This window comes from Calidris pugnax, unplaced genomic scaffold (genome assembly GCF_001431845.1).
Source record: "Calidris pugnax isolate Ruff unplaced genomic scaffold, ASM143184v1 scaffold147, whole genome shotgun sequence".
NCBI classification, from domain to species: domain Eukaryota; kingdom Metazoa; phylum Chordata; class Aves; order Charadriiformes; family Scolopacidae; genus Calidris; species Calidris pugnax.
In genome coordinates this window covers 3,086,107-3,112,736 of record NW_015092359.1, presented here as the reverse complement: position 1 = coordinate 3,112,736, position 26,630 = coordinate 3,086,107, and the positions used below count along the sequence as shown (strand labels likewise).

At 41.8% G+C, this 26,630-nt stretch overlaps 1 protein-coding gene across 3 annotated transcripts; it reads right to left on the bottom strand.

Moving 5' to 3' along the window:
• DZANK1 (double zinc ribbon and ankyrin repeat domains 1) lies at positions 1 to 26,571 on the bottom strand. 3 transcript variants are annotated; one of them, XM_014962357.1, is made up of 22 exons: positions 26,548 to 26,571; positions 25,829 to 25,885; positions 24,738 to 24,862; positions 23,969 to 24,122; positions 22,541 to 22,658; positions 22,065 to 22,161; positions 21,184 to 21,308; positions 20,549 to 20,634; positions 19,735 to 19,855; positions 18,527 to 18,640; positions 17,212 to 17,304; positions 15,199 to 15,321; positions 14,007 to 14,171; positions 13,115 to 13,343; positions 9,716 to 9,819; positions 7,550 to 7,624; positions 6,531 to 6,627; positions 5,175 to 5,263; positions 3,853 to 3,933; positions 2,643 to 2,770; positions 591 to 688; positions 1 to 109 (listed from the first exon to the last, which is right to left on the bottom strand). In XM_014962357.1, the coding sequence occupies exons 3-22, from the start codon at positions 24,844 to 24,846 to the stop codon at positions 102 to 104; spliced, it is 2,214 nt and encodes a 737-aa protein (XP_014817843.1). In that variant the 5' UTR covers positions 24,847 to 24,862; positions 25,829 to 25,885; positions 26,548 to 26,571; the 3' UTR covers positions 1 to 101. The 3 variants fall into 3 exon arrangements, with proteins under 3 accessions (XP_014817843.1, XP_014817842.1, XP_014817844.1); XM_014962356.1 differs by lacking the exons at positions 1 to 109; positions 26,548 to 26,571 and adding an exon at positions 230 to 501 and having other exon boundaries at positions 24,738 to 25,266; positions 25,829 to 25,874; XM_014962358.1 differs by lacking the exons at positions 1 to 109; positions 591 to 688 and adding an exon at positions 2,337 to 2,399.
• Between the last annotated feature and the right edge of the window lie 59 nt (positions 26,572 to 26,630).

The following is a 26,630-nucleotide window of genomic DNA, read 5'->3' as shown; positions in this document are numbered from 1 at the left end:
GCATGGTACTCTTGTAAACGTCTGTTTGTATTTGGCTGCTGCCTTGGGTTGATGCATTTACAAATAAAAGTTGAAGGCAAAAAAGGCCAAGTAATTTTTTCTCAGTTTCCTGGAGGAAAAGAATCAGACCTTTAGTGGAATGAGCTGCACTGAATGCAGTTCTAACTTCAAAATAGGAAATAAGCTAACGAAGGACGGCTTGTAGTGCCAAGCTGTCTTAGGCAGCGTTCGTCAGGTCTCCTTAAAAATCTCCTTCTGCCTTGAAAGGTTTGGTTGGTCCCTCTCCTTGCACAAGTTTGGAAAGGAAAAGAAATCTTACAGAACAGCGCGCAGACAGTGAAGAATTGTGCTCTGAACTGCTGGGGAGGAGCTGGGGAATCTAGTACCAAGTAGCTGGTGGCTATGGGACCCAAGTGGCTTGTGTGGGGCTGTGAAACCCACAGAAGAACTGGCCTCGTGCTCTTTGGGTGCTCCCCAACTCCGAGAACCTCCAGCTCCATCCTGGGGAAGAGGCGGTCACAATCACACGCTGATGAGACCAGTGCTCCTGGGTTTCGTAAGTTTGTCCATTGTTCCCTCTCCAAGCTTACTTGCAAACAATGAAATCACTTCATTATTTCCACCTGTAACAGCCAAATCGTACGCTGACTGCCCTTTTGCATTCTCCTTTTCCGTGCTTGCGTTGCAGCTGTAAATAAAGAACAGATTGTTTTAAGTTACTTAAATTCACCCCAAGTCACTGGAGTTGTAGGTAAGTGGTGACGCGGAGTCGTTGCAGAATTTCTGGATGCTTATTCCTGCAGGGACACGACTGTGAGATAAGGGCACCGAGGCTCAGCCAGGCCCTGGTCCTTCGGTTTTGGCAACTAGGTCCGTGCGGGTAGTGGCCCAGCTGTGGTACTTACTCTAACAGGACTCGGACGCACCCCTCTCCCTCCGATCCCAGCAGAACCGCCTCGTGGAGAGCAGTGTTGCTGTGCCTGCGCAGGAGGAACGAGCAAGGTACTCAATACCTAAGGAAACTGCCCTGGGATGTGGAGAAAGGGTCTCGCAAATTAAACTAAGGAAAGTGAAGAGGACGACAGAGAATACGGTAGGAGTCACAGTAATTTCTCTCTCCTCTCTCTTCTCCTCTCTCTTCTGCTCTCTCTTCTCCTCTCCCTTCTCCTCTCTCTTCTGCTCTCTCTTCTCCTCTCCCTTCTCCTCTCTCTTCTGCTCTCTCTTCTCCTCTCCCTTCTCCTCTCTCTTCTGCTCTCTCTTCTCCTCTCCCTTCTCCTCTCTCTTCTGCTCTCTCTTCTCCTCTCCCTTCTCCTCTCTCTTCTGCTCTCTCTTCTCCTCTCCCTTCTCCTCTCTCTTCTGCTCTCTCTTCTCCTCTCCCTTCTCCTCTCTCTTCTGCTCTCTCTTCTCCTCTCCCTTCTCCTCTCTCTTCTGCTCTCTCTTCTCCTCTCCCTTCTCCTCTCTCTTCTGCTCTCTCTTCTCCTCTCCCTTCTCCTCTCTCTTCTGCTCTCTCTTCTCCTCTCCCTTCTCCTCTCTCTTCTGCTCTCTCTTCTCCTCTCCCTTCTCCTCTCTCTTCTGCTCTCTCTTCTCCTCTCCCTTCTCCTCTCTCTTCTGCTCTCTCTTCTCCTCTCCCTTCTCCTCTCTCTTCTGCTCTCTCTTCTCCTCTCCCTTCTCCTCTCTCTTCTGCTCTCTCTTCTCCTCTCCCTTCTCCTCTCTCTTCTGCTCTCTCTTCTCCTCTCCCTTCTCCTCTCTCTTCTGCTCTCTCTTCTCCTCTCCCTTCTCCTCTCTCTTCTGCTCTCTCTTCTCCTCTCCCTTCTCCTCTCTCTTCTGCTCTCTCTTCTCCTCTCCCTTCTCCTCTCTCTTCTGCTCTCTCTTCTCCTCTCCCTTCTCCTCTCTCTTCTGCTCTCTCTTCTCCTCTCCCTTCTCCTCTCTCTTCTGCTCTCTCTTCTCCTCTCCCTTCTCCTCTCTCTTCTGCTCTCTCTTCTCCTCTCCCTTCTCCTCTCTCTTCTGCTCTCTCTTCTCCTCTCCCTTCTCCTCTCTCTTCTGCTCTCTCTTCTCCTCTCCCTTCTCCTCTCTCTTCTGCTCTCTCTTCTCCTCTCCCTTCTCCTCTCTCTTCTGCTCTCTCTTCTCCTCTCCCTTCTCCTCTCTCTTCTGCTCTCTCTTCTCCTCTCCCTTCTCCTCTCTCTTCTGCTCTCTCTTCTCCTCTCCCTTCTCCTCTCTCTTCTGCTCTCTCTTCTCCTCTCCCTTCTCCTCTCTCTTCTGCTCTCTCTTCTCCTCTCCCTTCTCCTCTCTCTTCTGCTCTCTCTTCTCCTCGCTCTTCTCCTCTCTTTTCTTTGGGGGGGCTTTACTGTGGTTTATTGCATTAAGTTGAGGAAGTTGATTGCGTACAACAGCAGCTTTTTCTAACAGAAATGATAAGAAATATTCGAAGCTGGCAACTGAAAGGACTGTGAATACTATTTTTGCTCGTTTGCAGGTTCTTTGGTGGTTTTTTGTTTTGTTTGTAAATTTGAAAGTAGCTCCTTGGCTACAGATTTTTTGGAGGAGGGGTGGGAGGTTAATCCTCTCTGAAACTGGAGCACAAATGCTTTTTTTGGTATAACTGCAAAAGACCAGAGACAGAGAATGACTCAGCGCTGACTTACGGCCCTGAGCGCTGGTCGATGTCAGCGCCTCCCTGCACGAGAAGAGAGATGGCTTCCGTGGGCTTGTTAAGGACAGCAAGTGTGAGAGCAGGTGGGTCCTCCTCACTGGTGCAGTTTGGGTCAGCTCCCTGGAAGGCAAAGGAGAGGGGAACCGGAGTTGTGTTAAAGCCGTAAAGATTCTTCAGCTTCCACCTTGCTTTACAGAATCACATGGGGTTGGAAGGGACACCTCTGGAGATCATCTAGTCCAATCCCCTGCCAAAGCAGGTCCACCCAGAGCAGGTTGCACAGGAACGTGTCCAGGTGGGGTTTGAATGTCTCCAGAGAAGGAGACTCCACCACCTCCCTGGGCAGCCTCTGCCAGGGCTCTGCCACCCTCAAAGGAAAGAAGTTCCTCCTCATGTTAAGGTGGAAATTATTATACTCAAGTTGGTGCCCATTTCCTCTTGTCCTGTCCCTGGGCACCACTGAAAAAAGACCGGTCCCATTCTCTTGACACCCTCCCTTTAAGTATTTATAAGCATTGATCAGATCCTCCCTCAGCCTTCTCTTCTCCAGACTAAACAGACCCAAGTCCCTCAGCCTCTCCTCGTAAGGGAGATGCTCCAGGCCCCTCATCATCTTTGTAGCCTCTGCTGTCCCCTCTCCAGCAGTTCCCTGTCCTTCTGGAACTGGGGAGCCCAGAAGTGGACAAAATCTTTAAAATCATGCCAAATTAAGTTGGCAAATAGTCTCTGTGCTCAAGACCGAGAAGTGCTCCAATTGCAGTATTGATTCTTAAGGATCCTTCTGAAAGCGTTTGTCCTAGAGCAAAACCAGAGTAAATGTGTCCAACGAGGGCAGTCAAGCTGGAGCTCACAGTCAGGATGTGCCCACGCAGCAAAAAGGCAGAGGTTCTTCTTTCTTTTGCTATACAGAGGGCTTGACCCAAAACTATAATATTAATATATTTTTATTTCTATATGGCCTTGACAAACCCAGATGAGAATGCTTTTCTATTTTGGCTCTACTGGCCAAATAGAAATTTGGGGAGAACACATACAAACAGAAAACAGGCTATTTCTTCTCCAAAATGCTCTTCCAACCTGAAGACAGTTGTCTTGTAAGGATATTGCCTCTGAATCATGAAGTCAGTGGCAAACCAGGCTAATATTCACGCAGTAAATGGTCAAAGAGTTGGAAAGGGAAACTTCAGCAAGCAGTAACTTACTTCACTGAGCAATTGTTCTACCAAGGTGACTCTTCCTTTCCCATTTGGACCCAGTTCATCCAGTAGTTGTCTGGACTCTGACTGTGGAAACACAGAAAACAGCCAGTAAGGTTTCACACAGTGAAATTACAAGTAGGTGGGCCATATTCTGCCTTTGAGTAAAGGTGTAAAACGCACACAGTGGCGTGAATGTAGCCGAGGGAAGAACGCGGCGCAGCTGAGCCTCAGCCTTACTAACTCATGTCCCTTCTCTGAGAATTTCTGAATCTGAGCAAGTGTTGGACAACCCAGGTGAGTACTTCCCTGCTAAGGTCTTGGTTCAGCCATCGTGTCTGCGAGTGACTGGCTTTACATCACTGCAGCTCCCCAGGGCTGTACAAAGATCTCTTCACCACGTTAAATGTGGGCGCAAGTCCTTTGATATAGAATTAAAGTTTGAAGCTTCCCGAACTTGTGGAAGTATTTTATTTAGGAAAAAAAGAGTATGTCTTGCCTTGCAGAAATTTGATAATTAAATCTTGAAACAAACCAACCAACCCCAAAACCTTCTCCTTTTATTTCTTCCCATCTCCTTCCTCTCCCCTTTCAAAAGCCTGATCGCTTGACCAAGCATTTTTATCCCTGGACTCGTATCGCAAAGCTTTGTATCTTCTTCCACCCACTGAGCTGGTCAAGTGGTCCAACCTGAAATTAATGCACCTTTCCCTTTTTTGAGTTTTCTGTGCTATTACCGATGATCCATTTAGTGGGCAGTGCTTCCAGGATATTTCTCTAGTGGAAGTAAATAAATCCTTGCTTCTTGTATGAAGCCAACCCTCGGTTGTGCTGACATCTCAGCTTTATGGGAAAACTGAGTTGACTTAAAAGCTTGTTGTGTAGATCATCTTCCCCTGCCTAGTTCACAAGCTGACTGCACAAACAGTAGTTCTAGCACAGGCAAGGATATGTCCTGTGGACTCGAATCATGTAGTAAGGGTGAAGAGAAGATGATAATGTCTCCACGTGACATGGCTTCTGAGGAAAAACCTGTAACAAAATCAGTCTGCAACAGTCTTTAGGCCTAACGCTCTGTCAGTAAAACAGCAAGGGTCCAAAAACAAAAGTAACAATCTAAGCTGTTAGTAGAAACAAAGTTTGCTTATTTCCAGTTCTGTAATAAAAGTCTGCTACAATTTTTCAGGGTGTATATTAAGTCGGACTTCTGTCCTCTTTCCTCCCCCCCAGCCAGTGCTAAAAGCTTTCAGTTTCTACCCTTGGATGCTCTCTTTCACGTTCGTGCTGCTCTACAGGTAGGTTTTGCTGTACTGGCAGAAGATACGTACAGGGAGCTTATCTTCTTTTTCTGTAAGTGTTCTTGACTTTGTTCTCTTCATTTTGCCTCTAGATTGGAAAATATTATGATCATCTTTGCCTAACAGAAAGGGAAACAAGTGTTAATTCAAAGCAAAGTCAGTATCCTAACAAGAACTCGGGGGAGAGATCTGGAAATAATTTATCCACAGAAATAGTTTATTTTGTGTTGAAATGAAAGCACTATTTATCAGTTTTCTACAAGAGAAAGTGGTGAAATATTTGTTGCAGATCAGACTGGTTTTAACAAAAGCCTTGCACTCAGGCAGACTTAAAAACTTGCTATTTTGAAATGGAGATTCAATGTAATGCGGGGTTTTGGGGGGGCTTGAGTCTTTTTTTAACTGACTGCAGCTATTCAACAGGCTTGACTCAGATTCATTAATTGTTTTGACCAAAAACTTTTCAATGCTGTTTAGTTCCTAAATACGTAAGAATGAGACTAAAGGACCTTGAGTAGTTATGTATGTCCATTATTTTTAAGAGACGTAACCCACTAGTGTGCAGGAGGGTTGCTAAGGAAATTATGCAGCATGTGGGTGGTTTGAGCTGGTGTTACCAGAATTCCTGGAATCACAGCATTATGGACACTCCAGAAAACCAGCTTCTAGCACCGTGGCTGCCACTTGCCAAGCATCAGATTTGAAGCACATACTGGCTGAAATTTCTACGTGAATTGAAGTATGTCAAGTTATAGCATAGGAATTTCTGAATTCTAGTGCTGACTTTACAATCAGTTGATTTAATGAAAACCAAAGTCCCATATGTGATGTCTAAAATGCTGAGCTGTTGCTGACACCAGTGGGAGATGCAAGTTAAGCATCTCTGAAAACTGGGTCTAGAATTAATGTATTTCATCATTTCTTATCTTTGCCAAATGTGCTAAAGTCCCTGGCAGAGCTCAAAAGTAGAGATAATATTGACATTTATGGCTTCTATTTTAAAAGAATATGCGAAGCATCTAAAGTTTTATTACTATAAGAAAGACACTGCTATGGGCTGCAGCTGCAGGTTACCAGCTTCTTCATCTGTCCTCTAGGGAGAAAGACACTGCTATGGGCTGCAGCTGCAGTTTACTGGCTTCCTTATCTGTCCTCTAGGGATGAAGCATTCACGGGAGTTTTTGATGCAGTCTGTGCATTGCTTAAGTCTCAACTCAGCCACATTTTGAAGCTTAAAGATCAGCTTAAGTAGGCGCAGAATGTGCCAATATACTCATTTGCCTGTCTCAATGTCTACTCTCCTAAGCACTACTTCCACAGTCTTGACTACTATATTTATGGTCTAGCATAAAGACAGGGGGATGGGGGGGGGGGGGGAAATCTCACCAAAACTAGTCTGCCTGCCATGCTGTCCACCTCTGACTTCTGTTACAGTGTTCAGGTAATGCCCGCTGAACTTCACTGGTTTATTAGTATGAATATCCTGTAGAATCATCAAATGCAGGCAGTTATTCAGATTATTGTGTAATGCTATTATAATCTCAGTAGCACAAAACAGTGATGTTGCCTATGGAAAAATATATAGGCTTTTAATACCAGTCTCAAATTAGCAAAAGAGAAATCATTATATGTAATTAAACTCTGTTTTGAGGCAAAATAATGTAGCGTTATTCTTTTTTCCTAAACCTTGTGTTAGGTATTTGTTTTGATAAAAAAAAAAAAAGAAAAGAAGTGACACAACCTCACTAAATGAAATGAAGATTCTCCTCCAAATGAAAGCACGTCTACCACTTGGGAGATCAGATAAACCCCTCACTTGTGAAATGATGTGATACACCTTTTCAAGCACCACTTGGCAAGGTAAGCTTTTAAAGATTCTAGGCAACAGATACAGTCTGAATTTTGGACTTTGAAATGGTAGATTTCAATCTTTGAAAAGCTGGACATGAATACAGGATGGGTTTTGGACCATGGTAATTCTGGAAGTAGGGATTTTAATGTTTGAATACAGTGAACAGGAACTCTGGCAAACGTTATCTCCAAACTATTGGAAATTACTAAGCTGGTTTCTTAAGAGCACAATATGCAGATTGAAGAAAAGGAGGCTCTAAGGTGTGCTAGCATGATCAAATAGCATCAACTGAAAGAAGAATGTTAATATTAATAGCAAACTACTGAAATGCAACATAGCCATGAAGTATGGCTTTATCAGATAAAGATACCTGCTCAGCTAGCTCCAACAGAAAAAGAAAAAATTCCTTTCTCTGAACTGATGAGTTAACACCCTCTGAACAAAAGAATTTATTGTTTAGACCTGAGTTTAAAATATATCAGCCTTACACTGACTGGTCTTGCAACAGCTTTAGACCTGCTGCCTAATGACAGGCCTCATCCCCCAAACTGACCTTGTTAATAGCAAGAGCGTAATTCAATGTAATAGTGACTTCAGAGTCATCCTCGTGGATGGTAGCAGAATTAATCTAGAGGGAAAGAGCAACCATTAGCATCACTTAGAAAAAGTACACAGAAATAGTGTTAGGAATAAGTCTTGCTGATGGTTATTATGGAGCCAATACACAAACTGACACTTGTGGCCTTTGCCTACTTGTGATATTGTACCAACATGTCCCATCTAACTGGGCAAGGGGCAGGTGGTATTTCGGGTAACTGGAAATATCAGAATGGCTGAAATGCCAAATGAATCCAAAAGATGTAGTAATGCTTCGTTTCGTTAAAGTTCAGTCCTCTTCCACCCAGATCTTGCAGCTGCATGGAAGGCTGTGTTCTCTTTAGGATTCCCTACTCCGGGAGACCTGGTGGCTGCTCTAGTTTTATCAGTCTGTAGGAGAACAGCTTGGAGTAAAACAGGGGTAACTTCCTATATCAATCCATGGAGACACTACTGCTGGCAAGAAGACTATTGAAGTCATACATAAATAAGTGCCCAGGGGGTTATAAAGAAGTGGAATGAAGCTGACAAGGTTATATCGCAGCAGGTTGAGAATTTTGAGGTAAGGTTGGTTGAATTTCTAATCGGCAGGAAAACTGAAAAAGCAGTATTAAACCCAAATAATTGGCATCTACTTTGAACCACTTCTGTTGCTTTTGGGGGCAGTGGTTTCAAGACAATAGGGTGACAAATGGCCAAGAAGCAGCAGGAATAGCCTTCTCTAGGCAATTTAATATTTTTCAGGCATATCCTTTTGAATCCTCTAGCAAAGGAAACAAGTTGCATATTTTATATTTATACATGTACTTTAACTTCTTAACATACAAGTGGATGCAATGGGTCTCAGTGGGTATAGAATTTAGATGCAAAGTATCTGGTTGAGTGTCCTATCTCCCAAAAGTGTAACCTGCCAAATGACAATTAGATTTATGAACCCCAGTACTCACAAACTTTTCTGAAGTTGTTTCTATGTGCTAAAATTAGAGGGTTTTGACTGGTGTGTCCCATCAGTTAGGACAGGGTAAAAAATAGTGTACTTGAACTGTAACAGGGGAGACTTAGGTCAGACACTGGCAAAAAGCTTCCCAGTGGCTATGCCAGTTCAAGAAGATCCCAACACTACTTCTGCCTGCATCCCAACTCCAGCTACTCACTGCCAACCTACTTCTGAATTAGCGCTGATGCCCTTGTTTTCCCCCCAGAGCTATTTTTAGCCAGGGTCAGTGGCTGATCCAGTCCACAAGCCGTTGACACGAGCAGTAGTGCTGGCAGCACGGAGGAGGCAGGGTGAAGGGATGCAACTCCTTAACCCAGCAGGGCTGCCAAGGAAAGCAATACAGCACTGCAGCTGAACAGCAAGGATAATTGAGCGCAGAAACGGACTGCCGCGGGCAATTGTGAAATCTCCATTGTTGGTGAGTTTGAAAAGCTTCAAGACAAACATCTGTCAGGAACAGTTTAGTCAGAGTTGATCCTCCCTCAGGACAGGGACCAAATGATCTCTGTTATACCAGCCCTATCTTCTAAGACTCTTTAGGAAGGACCCCCAGTTTCCATTTTCTTGCTATCACCCCTTTAATCACCTTAATGCAGTTTTGGTGACATCCTGAAGACTACATCTCCAGTGAGAAAAACACTGTTCCTATAAGACTAGTTTATACTAGAAGTAGACTATGTATGTAGCCAAAGAGGATTGCTGCTATCTGCTGGTATAATCCAGCCTGGAGGAGTGGGGAGCTTATCGTTCCATCCCATTTCTAGCAGGGCTTCTTTAACTGACCAACTACACAGATGTCAGCGTTCTCTTCTTTGTCTTGGCTGCCTGCTGGGGGATACTATAAAAGCAGCTGAGCAAGGGCTTTCTGGCTTCTATCACTTCTCTTACAGCTGTGAGGTGAGAGACGAATAGAAACTGCCACAGGAAAGAAAGCAGAAAAAAAAAAAATCTTCAGTAAAAGACTGAACAAAAAAATGGAATGACAAAACAAAACAAATTGCACACACAAACAGCTCAAGGTATAAAGAAAGGGGAGGCATCTATTTTCCCAGTGTTTATCTAGCAGCCACAATAATCTTTTCATGAGGCTGCATAGGAAGGTTATAGTCACAAGCTTCTTCCTACCTTTCCCATTCGAGGTTCTCCAATCAGTGCTCGGAATTCCAGGTTGTTCTGAGTGTAGCTTCTCAGGTGAGCGCAGACGTGATCCAGCTGTTTTCTCCAGTAACCTGAATCAGAGAGAGTTAAGCAGCAGGAAAATCCCTGAAATTGTGATTAACATTTCTTCTACTCATGCGGTGGATGACTTAAAAGAGAGCATATTTTCATGGAGACAAAAAAAAAAAAAATCTAATTTTTCTTTAGAAAATTAATCTGATGAAGAAAAGGAGAAGCAAGTTACACCCTAAAAAATAATTAAATGCTTTCTTATCCACAGGTTATAGTTCATTCTTAGGGCACCTCTATTCACAACAAAACCGTGTCTTGGAATTGTCCTTTGGTATCAAACCTGGCCCTGTGTGAAGGAGAATCTCCCACTAAAAAAAGAAGGTACCATATTACAACTAAGGGATTGTGCATTGTTGAACTGATTTTCAGTCAGTTTGAGATCACCAACAGGTAATAATAGGCCAAATCTGAAAACTGTAGATTTAGTAACTCAACCTATACAGCATTCTGGTCTGTGTAAATTATTCCCCAAATAAACGTCTTTCAATTATATATCTGGGAGAGCATATTAAAAGTTTAAGCATTCCTGCTGCTTTGCCTGTCAGGGTCTCTGGGAGAGAGTCAGCGTTCCTTTATGCTGGTCCAGGGCATGAAACATGAGGGGCTGAATGCGCCTGGATTCAAAACTCATCTTAAGCCATTTAGAGTTTTTTGCAGTATTTCCAAGTATTTCTGAAGCAATGTTCTGTTTTCGTCAGAGAAGGAAACAAAAGGAGTTGTTCTCATTCTTAAGCGATTGTTATCAGGATCTGGCTGATTTTATTTTTGAGCATACTTATGGAAAGTACAGGGTATGATTTATTTTGTTGTAAATGAATTGTGTAGGCTTGGTAACCTTGTTTGACTTCCACAGTGAAGTCTCTCCGACCTTATCCTTCCCTTCATGTTAAGTGAAGCTCAAACCAGCAAAAAGAGGCCAAGTCAAAAGAAAAGTGCTGACCTGAATTTTACAAGAAAAGATTTTTGTGCTTGGAGGACTCTTCCAAGATCAAACTGGTAGAAACTATGACAAACTAAACCAGCAAGTCTTATTTGTTAGGCAGTTTTAAAGGAATATAAAAAGAAGGATCCACAGAGCAACATAAATCGTTCCCTGCCAGGGTGTCACATGCAAACTAGCACAAGTTGAAAATAGTAATTAAAAAGTCTAAGCTAGACTACTACTTGGTGAGTGATCCCTCCAGAGAAGTCGCTATCATTTGCAATAAACTGGTTCATAACTAGCCTAGATCCCCAGATTGAATTTCAAAAAATCCAAATGTCTGGGAACGTTTGATGTTTTATTACATCTAAAAGGATTTTTGGCAGCACTGAGAATGCTTGAATTCATGCTGTCAGTAGCTGATTACACCTATATCACACAATCTTACTGTTTGTTACACTAGAGAAGGGGAGCCTTCCTTGTAAAGTTTACCTGGTTCCTGTTAAAAATAGACTGAAAGTACAGCAAAAAAAGAAATACAGTACATATCAGAGGATTAGTGTTTTGTACTGCTTATTACTTGTTATTTACCCCTCTCCTAACTGTTTTAGTTTTATTTTTAATCTTCACAAAAGAAAAGAAGGTTAGTTAATGGCTGATAAGAAATGAAAAAACCCAACCAACTTATTTAATCACTTGTATTTAAACAATTTAATATCAAATGTCTGATACTATTTGAATTGAAGAAATAATGGACATATTTGGCATATATAAACAAGATTTTCCTGAGTAATAGTGTATGGTCTTGTTGATACAGGTAGTTTCAAGCCATATATGCAGCTCAGCATCAAGGGAAGGGAACAGCATGAAAGCCTTGACTGCAACAGACAGTTATTGATTTATAGAATGAATTATGTTCCTCAGTTCTTGGCAGGGTCTAAAGGAGGATACATTACAGAGTGCAACTCCAACAAAGTTACCTCTGCTAAATGGATAAAAATTAACATAGTTCAAAAGCAGTTCAGAATTTCTTCCCAGCCTTTCCCAGTGAAAGGAGTTCTCACAAGTCAAGAGCTGTACTTTTCACAGAGATATATGAATGTTCGGTGTTACTACGCTGTACTTTTCACAGAGATATATGAATGTTTGGTGTTACTACTTTTTTTTTTTCTTTTTTTTTTTTTATCTCAGCACTATTCTGGGCCAATCCTTTATTATCTCTGACTAAATTAAGGTCCCTGACATGTTGAGTCAAGTGCTGTATTTCCTACAGTGATATCTAAAAGAACATGCCACATTTCAGAGCGAAAGGGTAGGAAAACAGATTTCCCTTGTGATAATTTTAAAAATAAAAGCACATCATCGGGGTATTTATACATTGAGTCAAAAAAGGAAATTTGAACATTCATTAATAACTTTTTCTACCCAACAAATAAGTCCAATAACGCCCTGAGGTGCTGACCCTCTGGTTGTAGAAAAGAGCTAGAGATGGGGAAGCAGCTCAAAACAATTAACTGTGGTTTGATGCTGTAGTGATTTAAAATTAACTTATTCTCTGGACTGCCCAGCTGGACTGCCCTGTGAGATTAAAGACAGCTTTGAAAATTGGGCCATTTATTAGGTCCCTAATTAGTCCTGATGGATTTGAAGTCCTGTCTTTAAGCGTTTGGGATCCGGAAAGCTGAAGTTGGAGTTTTTCCAGGATACTAAAACTAGAATCTGTAAAAATTGCAGACTTTGTGATGACAGCAAACAGTCAAGTGATTCCACAAGTAACTAACTGACCAAACCAAGGACTGTGAAACAAAATTGTTTGCAGTACTGATCCAGTAGTCTGTGCATGGATGGTCTCTGCAATGAGCAACGCAGATGTACTGGTACCTTTACGAGGCTGGAAAATGGGGCCTGCAAGAGCTCTCAAGGTTTCTACCAACCCTGTTTATTGTATTCCCGATAAAAATCCCTTTCTCTAGTTTAGTTTCCTTTGCTTCCAAAACCTCTATAATCTATTCCACAATACCACTGCAAACAAGTTCTTCACATAGAAGAAGAATATCCTGATCACATTTTTCAGGAGCTATCTTATAAGATCTGAGGAAATCAAACTACTAGCAAATTAGTAGGGCTACATAGGGGTCAGTAACCACAATATTGATATTGCTGGTGGGCTTTCTTTTAGCTGCCAATGGAGATCAGTGATCTGAATCCCAAGGCACCGCATTTACAGGTGGCTGGTGGGAAGACAGGTTTGTAAAGATGTAAATTAGCATCCTACTGATGCCACATTTCATAGACTAGAACTTTTTCAAGGAGAAGGTCAAGGTCATACATCGCAGCTTTGTTTAGAAAACATAAAAATCAAAACTCCTAACCTTTTCCAGGACTAATAGCTGTCAGGAGAGGCTTATGATCACTCATCTTTTCCAGCTTTTCTTTTTGTGAAATCAGCTCAAGCTCCTTCTTTTCCAACAGTTTGCTAGATGGGTAAAAAAGTCCAATGGTTTGGGTTCCTTTATCTTCTCTTTCTTTTAGTTCTGCCTTTGATTTGGGCAAGGAAAAAGGAAGAGACTGCCAGGCAACTTGAGCTTGAAATCGTTTAGCCTGTGGGGAGAGAAGGAAAAGTGCAAGTAATATAATTAGATATAATTAAATGGCTTACAAGCAGAAATTAACTAGGCCAGAATACAAAATTTAAAGGAATGAAAAAGTTAGCGGGAAGAATCAGTAACAATTCTTGATTTTAATTACCAGTCTGTAACAATGAAGCAACTTATCACAAATATTCAAGCAAAAGCAAAACTCTTCATGATTGCCAGCAGAATGACATGTGTGCTTTTGTAGGACAAAAGCTGGCCTTGCTAAGTACGATGGTCTTTCCTAAAACAGAGTTTTCAAAGCTCTGTTACCTATGCATAAAAGAATACCTTCTATCAGCAGGGCACAAATAATTGACAAGTAATAAGATAAAAGCACTTAAAGAGGTAAGACTTCTGCAAAGCTGATTGTTTCTCACTTTCCTGCTTAGAATAAGGCTGGATTGTTTCTCACTTTCCTGCTTAGAATAAGGCTAGATTAAGGCTAAGGCTACTTTTCAGCAGAAAGTAGTTCTCAGAATAAACATATCCTCAGTTTTGCCCTCAGCATGCTCACCGAGCACGACGTTGCCTCGAAGAGGGAACGAAGGGAGTTGTGCTGATCTCTACCTACAGTGGAGCCTTCTTTTAGCTGTCTTCAAGCCCAGCTTTGTAACGCCATGTACCTTACCTCAGAAAACCCTGGTGAGTCCCCAGCATCCATGAGACTCCCCTTCTGAGAGCCCACCCTTGAGGGAGGCTCTATGTAAACACCGCAGGACCCACAGAAGCGAGCGTAGGGACGGTTGCTTGTACCACACTTGGGACAAGTAAAGTAGGATGGAAGAGGTCCGGGCTGGAAAGTTGAATGGAACAATTTGTCACTACAGAAACACGGTGCGTGCTCCAGGAAAGATAAAAGCAGTGACGTGAATTAAAAGGAGTTAAAGTAGCACTACCTAGAGCTATTAGATTAGAAAAATTAACCAAGATGCCAGACTGCTAACACACTGGCAGATGCAAGACAGTAAATCTTCAGCTATCTCAGCACTCTGCTATGGAGGCAAACATTTTTTTTTTCAGACAGATCTAGCATTTTGGTATGTTACTTTTTTAGTATATACTTTCAAAAATATTTGTTTTCTTTGACAAAGCCCTGTCGTTACTAATGTGTGCTCTGATACTGAATATTGAATGCAATTCTTTCCCTTTCAATTCTAACACTACCCCCACCACCCCAAGTCCTCTGGTACAGTATAGGACCAAGGGTTACGTTTGCATATAGGGAATATGTAGACTCAGCTCACAGAAAAAAACATAAACTGTATGATCTTAGCTTGAAACACTGCGCTTGTAAAAATATATGCCAGATGAAATTGTTTACATTGATTGTACCATGCAAAAGCTCTACCGAGCAGCAGTTAAGAGGAAGTACTTGTCTTCAGTGAAGTTAATGAGGCCTTCAGCCAAAAAAAATTTCATGCATCATCTCACCTCTGGTGATTACTTGTAGAGGTGATCATATCCCAGAGTAGATATGGGAAAACCTGCATTGAGTTAGCCTATACTTTAACCTTTGATGGCAAAGTTACTCTGGCAGAGTACACAGCTATTGCATCCCAGTTGATGCAATCAGCTGATGCTCATTGACCCATGGCAATTAGTTTACATCTCTAAACCCTCAAGTCACTGACTGAGGCAGGGTCAGGATGTCAGCTAAGCCCTTAATTTTAATTTATATAATCCTACGTGCTCTAAGCAAGTATTTTGATAATAATAAGCTATGTACTAACTGAAGAGTTTTGCAAAAATAGGTTTGAATTTGCTGCAGGTCACAGATGAGTAAAAACAGATTCGCCAGCACAGAGTTGGAGAACACGTGCCTTGGCTCCACACCAGTCACAGAAACGGGCATCGCACTGGTTAACACGATTGCATTTTGAGCAGGACACTGTCTTCCTTTGCGGGTTGGGATACGGCGGGGGAGCGTCTCCTCCAAACGTGGGCTAGTAAAAGAATAAAAAGCATTAGGGAGAAAACACTTCTTAGGAAGACAAGTTCACAAGATAAATAAGGTGAGAGAGGAAAGCAAGCTACTTTGAGAACATCAAGTAATATTCAGTCTAAAAGAATTATTTCAACCTAGAATAAGCAACAGACTGACTTGGATCTACCTTGTATTTTTTTCATTACAAAACCACAGTAAAATGTTGCATTGATTAATTTTTAAATATTTTTGTGGAATTGAGAGCAAAAAAAAATTTCTTTATCAATCCTGTCCTTTTACACTGAGTATTTATTAATACGGCCCTGTGTTTAAGTACACTTGAAATTAAGAGGGGGGTTTCTCTGCTAATGAACTTATATTTTCAAATCCAGAACACAACAGCTATTTTTCTTCGTGTTGTTTTTTGTAGTAGTGTGGCAAGGAGAGTAAGTTCAGACAATGAGTTTTCTCTCCATTTGGTATTTGCTACATAAATACTTTTTTGCACTTTTTTACCTCATACAAGTTATACATTACCTAGCTTTCCTACTACAATTAACTTTTATGGGTATGCAAAAGAAAACAGATTTTTCAGCTGGAACTTCTAGAGGTTGATTATAGATCCCAGTTAGGACATATAGACCCTAGTTAGGACACACAGGTCTTAAAATGTTTTGACAGGTTTCGTCTCAGGGCTCATGCAGTTTATTTTCTCTGCAAGTCAAGACTATGGCCAAGGAACAGAACCAGAGGAAAATTATTTCCATTACAGACACCTCAACAGCGAATAAGCAAACACAAAATAGCCCTATTTCATCTGTGGCCTGCATTGCAAGTTGAACAATGTAACTTGGGAGGTTCATTTGGAAGATAAAATTTACAAGAGCACAAGTCTAAACATGTTCTAAATCTAAATTATTTAATAACCATTAATAGTAACATCAACATTATTATTATTATTAATTATTCAGTAATTACTATTGTTATCAGCAATTAATCACTACTGTTTGTAAAATTTCTGATTACTGTTAATAATAATTCAGTAAGCATTTAACAACTGCAGCTACTACAGGTCTCACCATTCAAGTCACATGCCTAACTACATATACAGCTACATATTATTATCTACATTCAGTGGAGCAGCTAAACATATTTATCTTAGGTAAGTACAGATTCTAACTGAAATTCACTCTAAAATGATGCCTTAGTGGCTACACAAGAGACCTTTGCCTCTAGCCACCGGCAGTTTTAGAACCAGGATGTTGCCGATATAATCAGCAGATTTTAATTTCTCTAATTTCTTTATTTATCACAACCTGGAGAAGTGAAATGTACCGTGAGGTTTGCATGCTAACCTTCAGAAGTGAAAGTAAAATTCTTCTAAGGAACCAAATGAGCAAGCTAAATGGGGGAGTTGCATCAGCCAACCATTTGAGGGGAAACATTTATTGTTGCTTTTCTCACCTCTGTGCAGAGTCACAGCCAAATACAAGCAAAGTAGCAGCAAATGGAGATAAGAAAAATAATGTAAAAGAATATTTTATTTTCACATAATAATTGAAATCAATGAGAATGATCTTTCTGATGTATATACTCAAGTTTTCTACTGCCATTGAAAATAACCAGAAGACAAATAGGACTTCCTTGGAGCCAAGACAACTCATTTTCTAAGAGCCTTCAGAGCTTTCACAACGGCAGGACAAACGTGAAAGTATGTGATACACTCATGTTTAGCTGGACAATTGTGATGGAGCATCTGTGGGAGTACTGGGCTTGAATACGGCACGGGGGAGGGATTCTCTGCTTTTGTAACACAGGCACGCAGGGATATGACTTCAGTTTTCCAAAGGAAAAGAATGTTATGCTTTGATTTGATTAACCCCGGTGAGATTGATGCGAGAAACCTTACCGTCTGTATTTCGGGCAGTTTGCTTTCACAAGTCACACAGTGTTTATGGTGAAGAGGATTTCCTGTGCCACACGCCTGGCAAATCACTTTACCCTTTTAAATAGAGAAAGGATATATTTCACATGGTATTTGAAAACCGTGAACAGCAATAATAAGGAGAGAACTCGATCTTACAATGTGCTGTGGTTATTCAGCCCTGCTCTCCATAGTATGTCCATGTCTCTCTTGTACTGGGGAGCTCAGAACTCGACACTGTACTCCACATATAGCCCTACTAGTGCTGAGTAGAGGAGAAGGATCACCTCCCTGTACCTGCTGGCACCACACTTCCTAAATGCAGCCCAAGATAGTGTTAGACTTTTTCAAGCAGATCCCTGAAGAGGCCAAAGTCTGCTCTCCTAAAGTCCAGCACTGTTCTTTCTTTTTGCACCTGCTCCTTCCTCTCGAGGACCTGAACTCCACCATCTCATGGTCATTCCAGTCAAGGCTGTCTCTGATCTTCATACCCCAAGAAGCCCTTCCTTTTCTGTAAGTATGAGACCCAGCAGAGCACCCTTCCTCACTGGCTCCTCTATCGCTTGTATCAAGCAGTTGTCATCAATGCTTTCCAGGAACCTCTGGCTTGCTTATGCCCTGCTGCATTTTTCCTCCAGCAGATATCAGGATGCTTAAAGTCCCCCATCAGGACCAGGACCTGCAAAGGTAAGCCTACTTCTAGCTGTCTGTAGAAGGCCTGATCCAGTTCTGCAACCAGTTGTGGACATGCAGTATCAGTCCTCTCCTCCTCATACCCATTCCCCTGACCAGAGGGATTGAGGAGGGACCCTAATTTGGTCCCCATACCCCTGGGTAGGGAGTATTTTGTAGGGCAAATTTTGTCATCCAGTACCTTTGGATCACTGATCAAGACTGCACTCTAATGTTTGGGGTGCGTGCCCACTGTGCCAGTCCTGCCAGCCCATTTGGGCTAAGCACTTACAATCAAATGAGGTAAGCAGAGTAATGAGGACATATTTAATAAACTTAAAATGCTTAGTATACTAAGGCCATAAAGCATAGAATCCTAGAATATGCTCTATGAACACAAGAGCATGCATTCCTGTCGTTGACTGGTACATCACGTGCTCTTCCTGAGCTTATATGGTTTACCTTTAATGATTATTTCTACTCAAGGTGTTTTTAACCTGACTAACTCTTATAGCTGTCATAATTACACGAACCCAAGTCAGACCAAAAATTTTGTAACGAACACATCTGTTAGAAAAATGCACTCCAGGAGTTAAATTGCTATTTTGTTATATTTATTTTCAAGTACCTTTACGCAGTTGTTGGTTTGGGGTTGCAGTTGTGGAGCGATTGGCGCCTCACATACAATGCAGGTGGGTGTGTTCATCGGCACAAGATGTCCGCATTCAAGACACGGTGCCATCTGAAGAATAAAACCATATCACAGCATGTTAATGGCCCTAATGAGATCATTAAGATTATAACGAGACTTTCAGTATTTTCCCCCGTTAGAGTCTGCAACAGATGCTGATATTGATCCCTAAAGATCAAAGGCTATTGAGAAAATATGAAGACAAATGGACAGAGAATGCTTTACCGACTACTAAAAATATGCCAGAAAGGTACTAAGTTAATTTTCAGTAAATTTAAAATGCTACTATAAAATATGTGCAGGTAGTTCAAATCCTCCTAATTATGAACTTAATCTAAAGAGGTGCTGAATATTCTCAGTCATCACTTGAAATTACAGCATTGCCCCAGAGAAGCCAACTTTCTGATGGTACAGGGGGAAAAAAAAATACACCATTGACTCGTTAGACCAAGTTATCATCTCTCAGGAAGAGCTCAGAGAAGATAGTTACAGGCATCACTATAAAAACTTGGTGCTCTTACATATGCCTACACATGCCACCATGGAAGGTTTCAGGCATATTAGATGGATCTTCTACAGCTGTGACACAGGTGCCAGTTACTAGCTGACTAACTGGACAAGTTAGGTTAGTGCTGCAATATGTAGGTCCTGAAGATGTGGTCCTTGCTGTCAGATAAGAAGGAATCTGAATTTGGTGATGTTCCCTGGCACAAGTGATTTTTTTCATTGTTATCCTTATTAAAATATATGGCATTTGAACGAATCTATGGTTCAAGCATTGGAAGAGGCTGCCCAGGGAACGGGTTGAGTCACCATCCCTGGAGGTATTTAAAAGACAAGTAGATGTAATGCTTAGTGACATGGTTTAGTGATGGTTTTTGTCAGTGTTAGGTTGATGGTTGGACTCGATGACCTGAAAGGTCCCTTCCAACCTAGGCAATTCTATGATTCTATGGTTAATTTTGCACATCATTAAAGAATTACACGGGGTCCACTGCTATTTGAACAAAATAAAACAATCAGAACAGAGCTTTCCAAATGAAAGCGTGACTGAATAACGGTGTTGCCAGTACTGAACGTGTACTTTGCTGAGGAAGCTGCTTTCTCCAAAGAGGATTTGTTAATTGCTGTGCTGTTTTGCTGACCTGCGCTCCTTCAGGGGGTGGGAAGCGACGATGTACGGGCACAGGTGGGATAGGAGATCCACATTCCTGACAGAAGTGTGCCAAGGGGTCGGACAGGCGAGGTGCAGAGCAGTGAGCACATCTGAAAATAAGGGCAGACTGGCTGAGATTGTTTGGGTTTTGTACTGCTGCCTAATAATGCTTAAACTGGAACCCCTTGTGCCAGGACTTGGGCCACTGATTTCTCAGTTGTGGTTTCCAAGCTATGGTGGTCCACCAGACCATGCCCATGTGTTCATAATAAGAGGTTCTGAACTCTAAACAGCTTTGCAAAGTAGAAAGCTCTCTGGCTGCTATGGGGTTTCATACTTTCTTTCTCACCACGAGGCAAACAAGTGTTCTGACATGCAACATGTGTCAGGCCTCACTGCAGCTATGTGGAGAACCACTGGCCTTGACCATATAACCCTTTCGATATTGATAAGCCCTAACGTTCTGTGAGACTACCCCAGTGAGGAGTTTTCATCTGCAGCAGTGAGGCCTGTACTCTAATTTGAGAAGACAACTTTTTCCTCTGACCCTGCAGATGTTAGGAATTTATTTTAAGGGCTGATAAGACAGTTGATAACTGTGCACAGTGAGATGTAAATAAAACTTTACGTAAGAAAAAGAATTTTCAGAGCCCTACCTAGCTCATATTCTCCAGTTATGAGCCAGTGTCTGTCTTTGCTTTTCTTCTTTTTATAGAGCCCCACAGTATTATCAACTTGGTTGCAAAAGGCAATTCCTCAGTTACTTTCCAAGGACCAATATGTTAAAAGCAGAAGTCACTTACTTGAGGAAATCTGTTTCCCTCTGGATCCTTGCCACCTGTGTGCTTGCTAAGCTTTTCCTGCTAGTCACTGCAGAAGAGCTAGCCAACTGAAATAAAGGTAATTCTTTAGTCTCAGTAAGTAAATATTTGCAAAATGCATATAAGAGTAGCAAAATCAACTAAAGATGTTATTGGAGACAAACTGCATTGAAATGCATTGCTCTAAGGAAAATCTACTATGCTTGATTACCCCATTAGCTGCATTAAGGACCCACAGCTTCTTCCAATAAAAATCAATGTCTTGGCTATTTACTTCCAAGACAGTGTTACTGAATATTAAGCTTTAAATATCAACTTGCTGACCCGTAGCAATAACTATTTGCTAATTGCAGATTAGAAGAGAATTAGTAAGAATGGGAATTCTTAATGTGCTTTGCCTGGTTTTACCCTTACTGATAACTGTGTACTGCTTTGGGCATTCCTATTCCAGCGTGTCATTGCCACTAAATTTAAATTAGTACTGTATAACACAGACAAAGGCATTGCTTTCTGAGACCTTAGACATGAGAATGATCAAACATCTTCCCATCTTTATTTTTTAGAGCTCAGTTCTGATGACAGCCTTTTACAGTTTTCCTCAACAGCCCTTTGCTTACCTGTAACAACTCTGTTGGTAGTCCTGGGGTGGATTCCTCTCTGTAGTCTGTTGCTTCCAAACGGCTGGCACGGAGCTGTGGTCCTTGCAGGGACCGCTGAGCAGTCTTTCTTTCTGTTTCCAAGTCTAAAATTGCAACCATGCTATTCCACTGTCATTCACTTCATGCAGTTAACGTATATCTTAACATGAATATAACTTACCCTTGCTTTAAATCCCAATAGCTAAGTATATTTAAAAATCTATTTGACATCCAGATTTTAGTTTCAAATAAACTGCATGGCATTACAGGAAATTAAACTAAAAGAAACCTCATTCCTCTATGAAAGAGCTTACTTTTGTATTTTTCTCTATTTACACTTTTCTTCCTTCCTGCATGCTCAAAACCCCTCCAGCTCCTAAGAATAAATTAATGAGTAAACATTAATATGATTCCCTACTCTTAAACAGTCCCATTGCCGTTACCATGGAGTAACAGGCTTTATCTCTAAAGAAAATCTGAGTTAAGCTTTCATTTCTGCTTTGTGTATTTATTTTGGAATCTTACTGCAAGCAAACATCAGTAGAGAACTCCATAAAGGATTTGCAGTCCCATCAATTTAACAGAGTTTTCAGGCACAAAGGGAAATATAGGCTGGGCCTTGTTGCTGAGAAATAATAACATTTTAATATGTTTTTAAGAGGTAATGTAAAACACATGGAAGGTTATTTTTGTTCTCTATTTGCAGCGTTGAGCAATCAAAATTGGAATTCCTAGAGGATGTTCCGTCTTCTGAGATGGTTTAAAATTACCCATATTTTACCAATGATATAAGAGGCAAGCTTAATACTATTTCCAGCTAAGCCAGAAGTCTATTTCAGTTTTGTGAAGTAATACCATACCGTGAAAATCTTGGGGTGCTTCACTCCAGGCAGGCTTGATTTCCACATTCAGTCCATTCTTCTTTGGCTTTGTAATAAGCATTCCACCTTCGCTCTCCTGAAAAATAATTCTATTTGAATTCCAATTGAAATTTTTGGTTTTGCTCTAATCCTCTCTTGTCATATTGTTTGTTATGGTTTTAAAAGTACATCGTTGAGGTATTTATTTTCAATGCAAGCACTTGAACGGCCTAAATTATAAATGTCTTTTTAAAATATTTGACCTGAAGTGGTCACAACAGACCAGTGAGAAGAAGAAAAAAATAAAGTTTCCCCTTGAAATTTTAATATTACAAAAAGGACCATGGTAGCAAAAATGGGCAAACAGAGAAAATAAAATATACTAAAAGTATAGGCAGTCAAGGTTTAATCTCTAAGTAATATCATATATACAACACTTTATATTTACACAAGGGGTTACAACTGCTAAAACTTACCCGTGTGGTGATATCTTTTAGGAAATTCTTATCATCACCTTCAACAGAGAAGAGGACGTTTGGTTCCTTATACTCTACCAGGAACACCTTTGTTACAACTGTACTCTCCCTGCAGTCCCTGAAAATCAACATTCACAAAGCTATATACGTGCCACAAACCCATGTCCAGCAGCAAGTAAACCACTGATGAGCACGGCCCATTTGCTGGAACATCTCTTCCATGCTTGCAGGGCATTATTTCAGTTGGTTAAGTATAATCCTGGGGAATACTCTGTTTTGGTTTGTTTTACTATGTTTTAAAAGCGCACAATCAGAAGTTGTCAATAAAATATACGGATACCTTAATCCCCCAACATCTTTTAAATGTAAAACTCTTGTGTCTGCTTTCTAGGGCTACTAGTGTTTGCCAGCATTGCAGAAAATAGAGGAGAGCAAGACAGGACTTTTATTCCATTCATAATACCATATCAATTTTCCTAGTCAAACAGCAGGTAGCACACTATTTATTTGACAAAACAACTGTAACTCTCTACTATTTCTTAAATTACAGCAGTAACATTCAAATTGCTGTACGTGTCCAAACCATTCAGTTAGGATTTATTGTCATGCTAGAGCATCTATTTAGCACACCTGAAAATGTCTTAATAAAAGCATACTGGAAACGAGTGTCAATCTAGGTAGTGATATCAGAAAATCATATAGGCCCAGGTTTTTTGCATGTCCCCACACAGGCAATACAATGTTGATTTATTCCAGTGCAGACACAAACAAAGGCCACCTGCAGGTGCTAATAGGAGGGAAGAGCAAGTGCAAATCCCCAACCAGAGTGGAAGTTTCTGCTGCCTTGGAAATAAAAGGTAATGCAAGAGGGTACAGACAGCGAGTTCGTGTGTTCTGTCTCTAAGTGTGAAGTTAGTTTGGAGAAAGTGGCTGTGCAGCAAAATCCAGTTTTCTTTCTACGTATTGTATTTTCACTTAAGAACTGTGAGGTTTAGCATTCCGTGCTCCCTTGGGAGAAACTAAGCAAATTCCTGGGAAGACCGACTTCTATAAAGCTGGGTGACCCCAGAAAACACCATGCTACTTCCTCTGGCATTTGATGATCACACTCAAAGGGGTGAGCTCTAAGTATAGTATATTTTATTAGTTTTTCACCCACAACCTCTGTGGCTCGTTGGCCTACATCCACAGCCCAGGAGATAAACATCCGAGAGAGAATGGAACGGCACAAACACTTAATGGATAAAATGTGTTATGAGAAAGTGAAGTCAATGCAACCCATGAAGATCGCTTAGTTTGCAAACTGGCTGGGGAAAGAGGCATGTCTTGTTTGTGAGGTATGGAGTGTTTTAAACAACACGGCTCCAAGCCTTGACTGGGATATCTGTCCCTTGTCAAAATACGACTAAAATAAAACAGGATACTTACTTTGTAACTGCCAGTGCCTTCACTGTTATTTTCCCAACGGGTAATAGGATAGGACCCTTATACTTAAAACTGTTATGCTCTCCATAGCCAGGTTTCCTGATGAGTTCTGGTTTGCTTCCATCTAAAGTATAATAAATGGAGACCTCAGGTGTATCTGAAGGGCACAGAGAAAGTAGTTAGCCGAACTTGTGAAAAACAAGCTCTGTGTTTCAAAATATTCACTACTGTGCTTTATTTTTCTCACATAAATAAAATAAAGCAGTTCCATAAATGACTGAGTGTTTGGGACCAAAACTGTTTCTCCCATGAAAAATATTTCTCTTCATAAAGGAGCTGTACAATGGTTTTGTATTAAAATATTGCAACACCTTGTCTTGTTGCAATGACAGAAAAGACATTTTCTGCCATTAGAAAGGTGGCATTTCAAAAATTGTAAGTAAAATCTTCGGGGTAAGCCTGGCACATAATACTTTTAAGCACTGGTTTTGCAGTGAAAGTGAAATGCAAAAGCCTAAGAGCTTGATCTTGGAAGCGATTAAGACTGCTAGAATATATAAAATAACTCACGTCAATAATATTGCTTGAATGCAGAAAATTAAATGCAAGTATATTTGGTGTATCAAAACATGTTGGTTAATTTTATACATTCCTTAAGGAAGCAGGCACTCATAAAAATCATAATTAAATGCAAACAAAAATATAGAAGTTGGAAGTTTCAAATGAACACATAAGAAAAGGTTTTACACAGAGTCAAAGCCCTTATTCATACCTGATTTTATCTCTATGAGAGTATTTGTGTCTATTTCATGTTTAGCCTTCCCTGGAAGAGGGATTCGCAGTGGGATGACCTGAGGAACTGAGACAGAGCCAGCTGTCATTTTTCTCAGCAGTGATCTTTAAAAAAGAAAAACAAAAAGGCCATCAATAATTTTTCTGAACAGAAGAATGCATTGAGAAATACAGTCTTTCATTGCAATTCTTTGTCTTCATTCGTTTCTCTTAAAAAGGGAGACCACTGGATTCTTTAAACTGTTAGTTCTCACTGATGTTTGCATGATTTTCACAGTGAAAAGGATCGAGATCCTAAAGACCATCGCAGTCCCGGCTTACTCTCCTGTTTCCCCAACTGTGAACAGAGCTTGAGATGAGCACTGTTGCTTTCATTTCACTTTGGCCCTCCTTGCTTAAGTCCAATTTCCATGTATTCAAGTGAAACCGCTTTAGCATCACACATCAGTGATACATGGTAAGAGCAGGTGACAGTGAAGTATCTCATGGCAGATGCGGTGTCATTTTCCCTGCAGGAAGAACCAGCCCCTTTTTCATCGTGGCCATCTGAATATATACAAGGTGTTCCAAAAAGGACTAAAGCAAGACAGCGATTCCTAAAGCTTATCTCAGCTATCGCATGCATTACGAATATACCTATAAAACAGGTGCCAAACATGATTTATCATCATTTACATAGCCATTATCACGTCACACAATTCAAGAGTGAAAAATTGCATTTGGATACGATAACACTTTACAATACAAAAATATGTACTTCAGATCCTGGGAATTGATACTCAGGGCCACGAAACATGTCTACACTAGAAGGACTTGGTTTTGTAACCAACCCTTCAATCCTCCAGAAACGTCTCTTAGGCTACTCATCAACACAGATAGTAATGATACAGCGCGGGAGGCGTTTGTTAGTTCATGCTCTCACTGGGGCTACGATGAGCTATGCCACAGCCCATCTCCTCAGTTGGGATGCCCAAAACAAGAGTTACAAAGTGTGGGTAGTTCTCAGCCAAACTGTCCTGGGCTGCAGGCAGTGGCACGGGAGGAGCAACGACCGGTGGATCAGATCTTTACCTGACACCAGGCAGCAAAGAGTATTTTTCCTCAAGGACTTGCCTGCTCTTGGCACACCTGGACCAAAAACATAATGCCCTCTTTCAGCTTTCTGGGATGCCATCAGCGGTGGAACACAACTGCCTGGCCCCTGCCCCAGCACGGGCTCTACCCCTGCCCACACAGGCCCTGCTTCCCCTCACCTCACAGCACAGCCCACCCCACCTCACTCCACTCCATCCCTGCTGGACAAACCCAGTCACCCCGCTTGGTTCCACCGCAGGATCCTGACCACCCCGCTCCGTCCTGTCCCACAGCCCTGCCCACCCTATCTGATCCCTGCCACCAAGCCACTGCCCACCCTGCTTGATCCCAGCTACATCCCTGCTCATCCCACTTGATCCCAGCTGCGGCCTTGCCCTCCCCACTCCATCCCTGCCCACCCTGCTTGATCCCAGCTGCATCCCTGCCCACCCTGCTCGATCCCAGCTGAAGCCTTGCCCACCCAACTCGATCCCTGCACACCCTGCTTGATCCCAGCTGCAGCCTTGCCCTCCCCACTCCATCCCTGCCCACCCTGTTTGATCCCAGCTGCATCCCTGCCCACCCTACTCAATCCCAGCTGCATCCCTGCTCATCCCACTTGATCCCAGCTGCGGCCTTGCCCTCCCCACTCCATCCCTGCCCACCCTGCTTGATCCCAGCTGCATCCCTGCCCACCCAACTCGATCCCTGCCCACCCTGCTTGATCCCAGCTGCGGCCTTGCTCACCCCACTTGATCCCAGCTGCATCCCTGCTCACCCCACTTGATCCCAGCTGCGG

Bases quoted from the DNA above. Each gene is read 5' to 3' on its own strand.
- DZANK1 (XM_014962356.1), bottom strand. From the start codon at position 24,846: ATGACAGCTGGCTCTGTCTCAGTTCCTCAGGTCATCCCACTGCGAATC. The intron at 19,856-20,548 runs GTAAGTGACTTC...CCTTATTTTCAG, and splicing joins AGGGAAACAGATTTCCTCAA to ATGTGCTCACTGCTCTGCAC. The intron at 689-2,642 runs GTAAGTCAGCGC...CTTTATTTACAG, and splicing joins ATCGACCAGCGCTCAGGGCC to CTGCAACGCAAGCACGGAAA.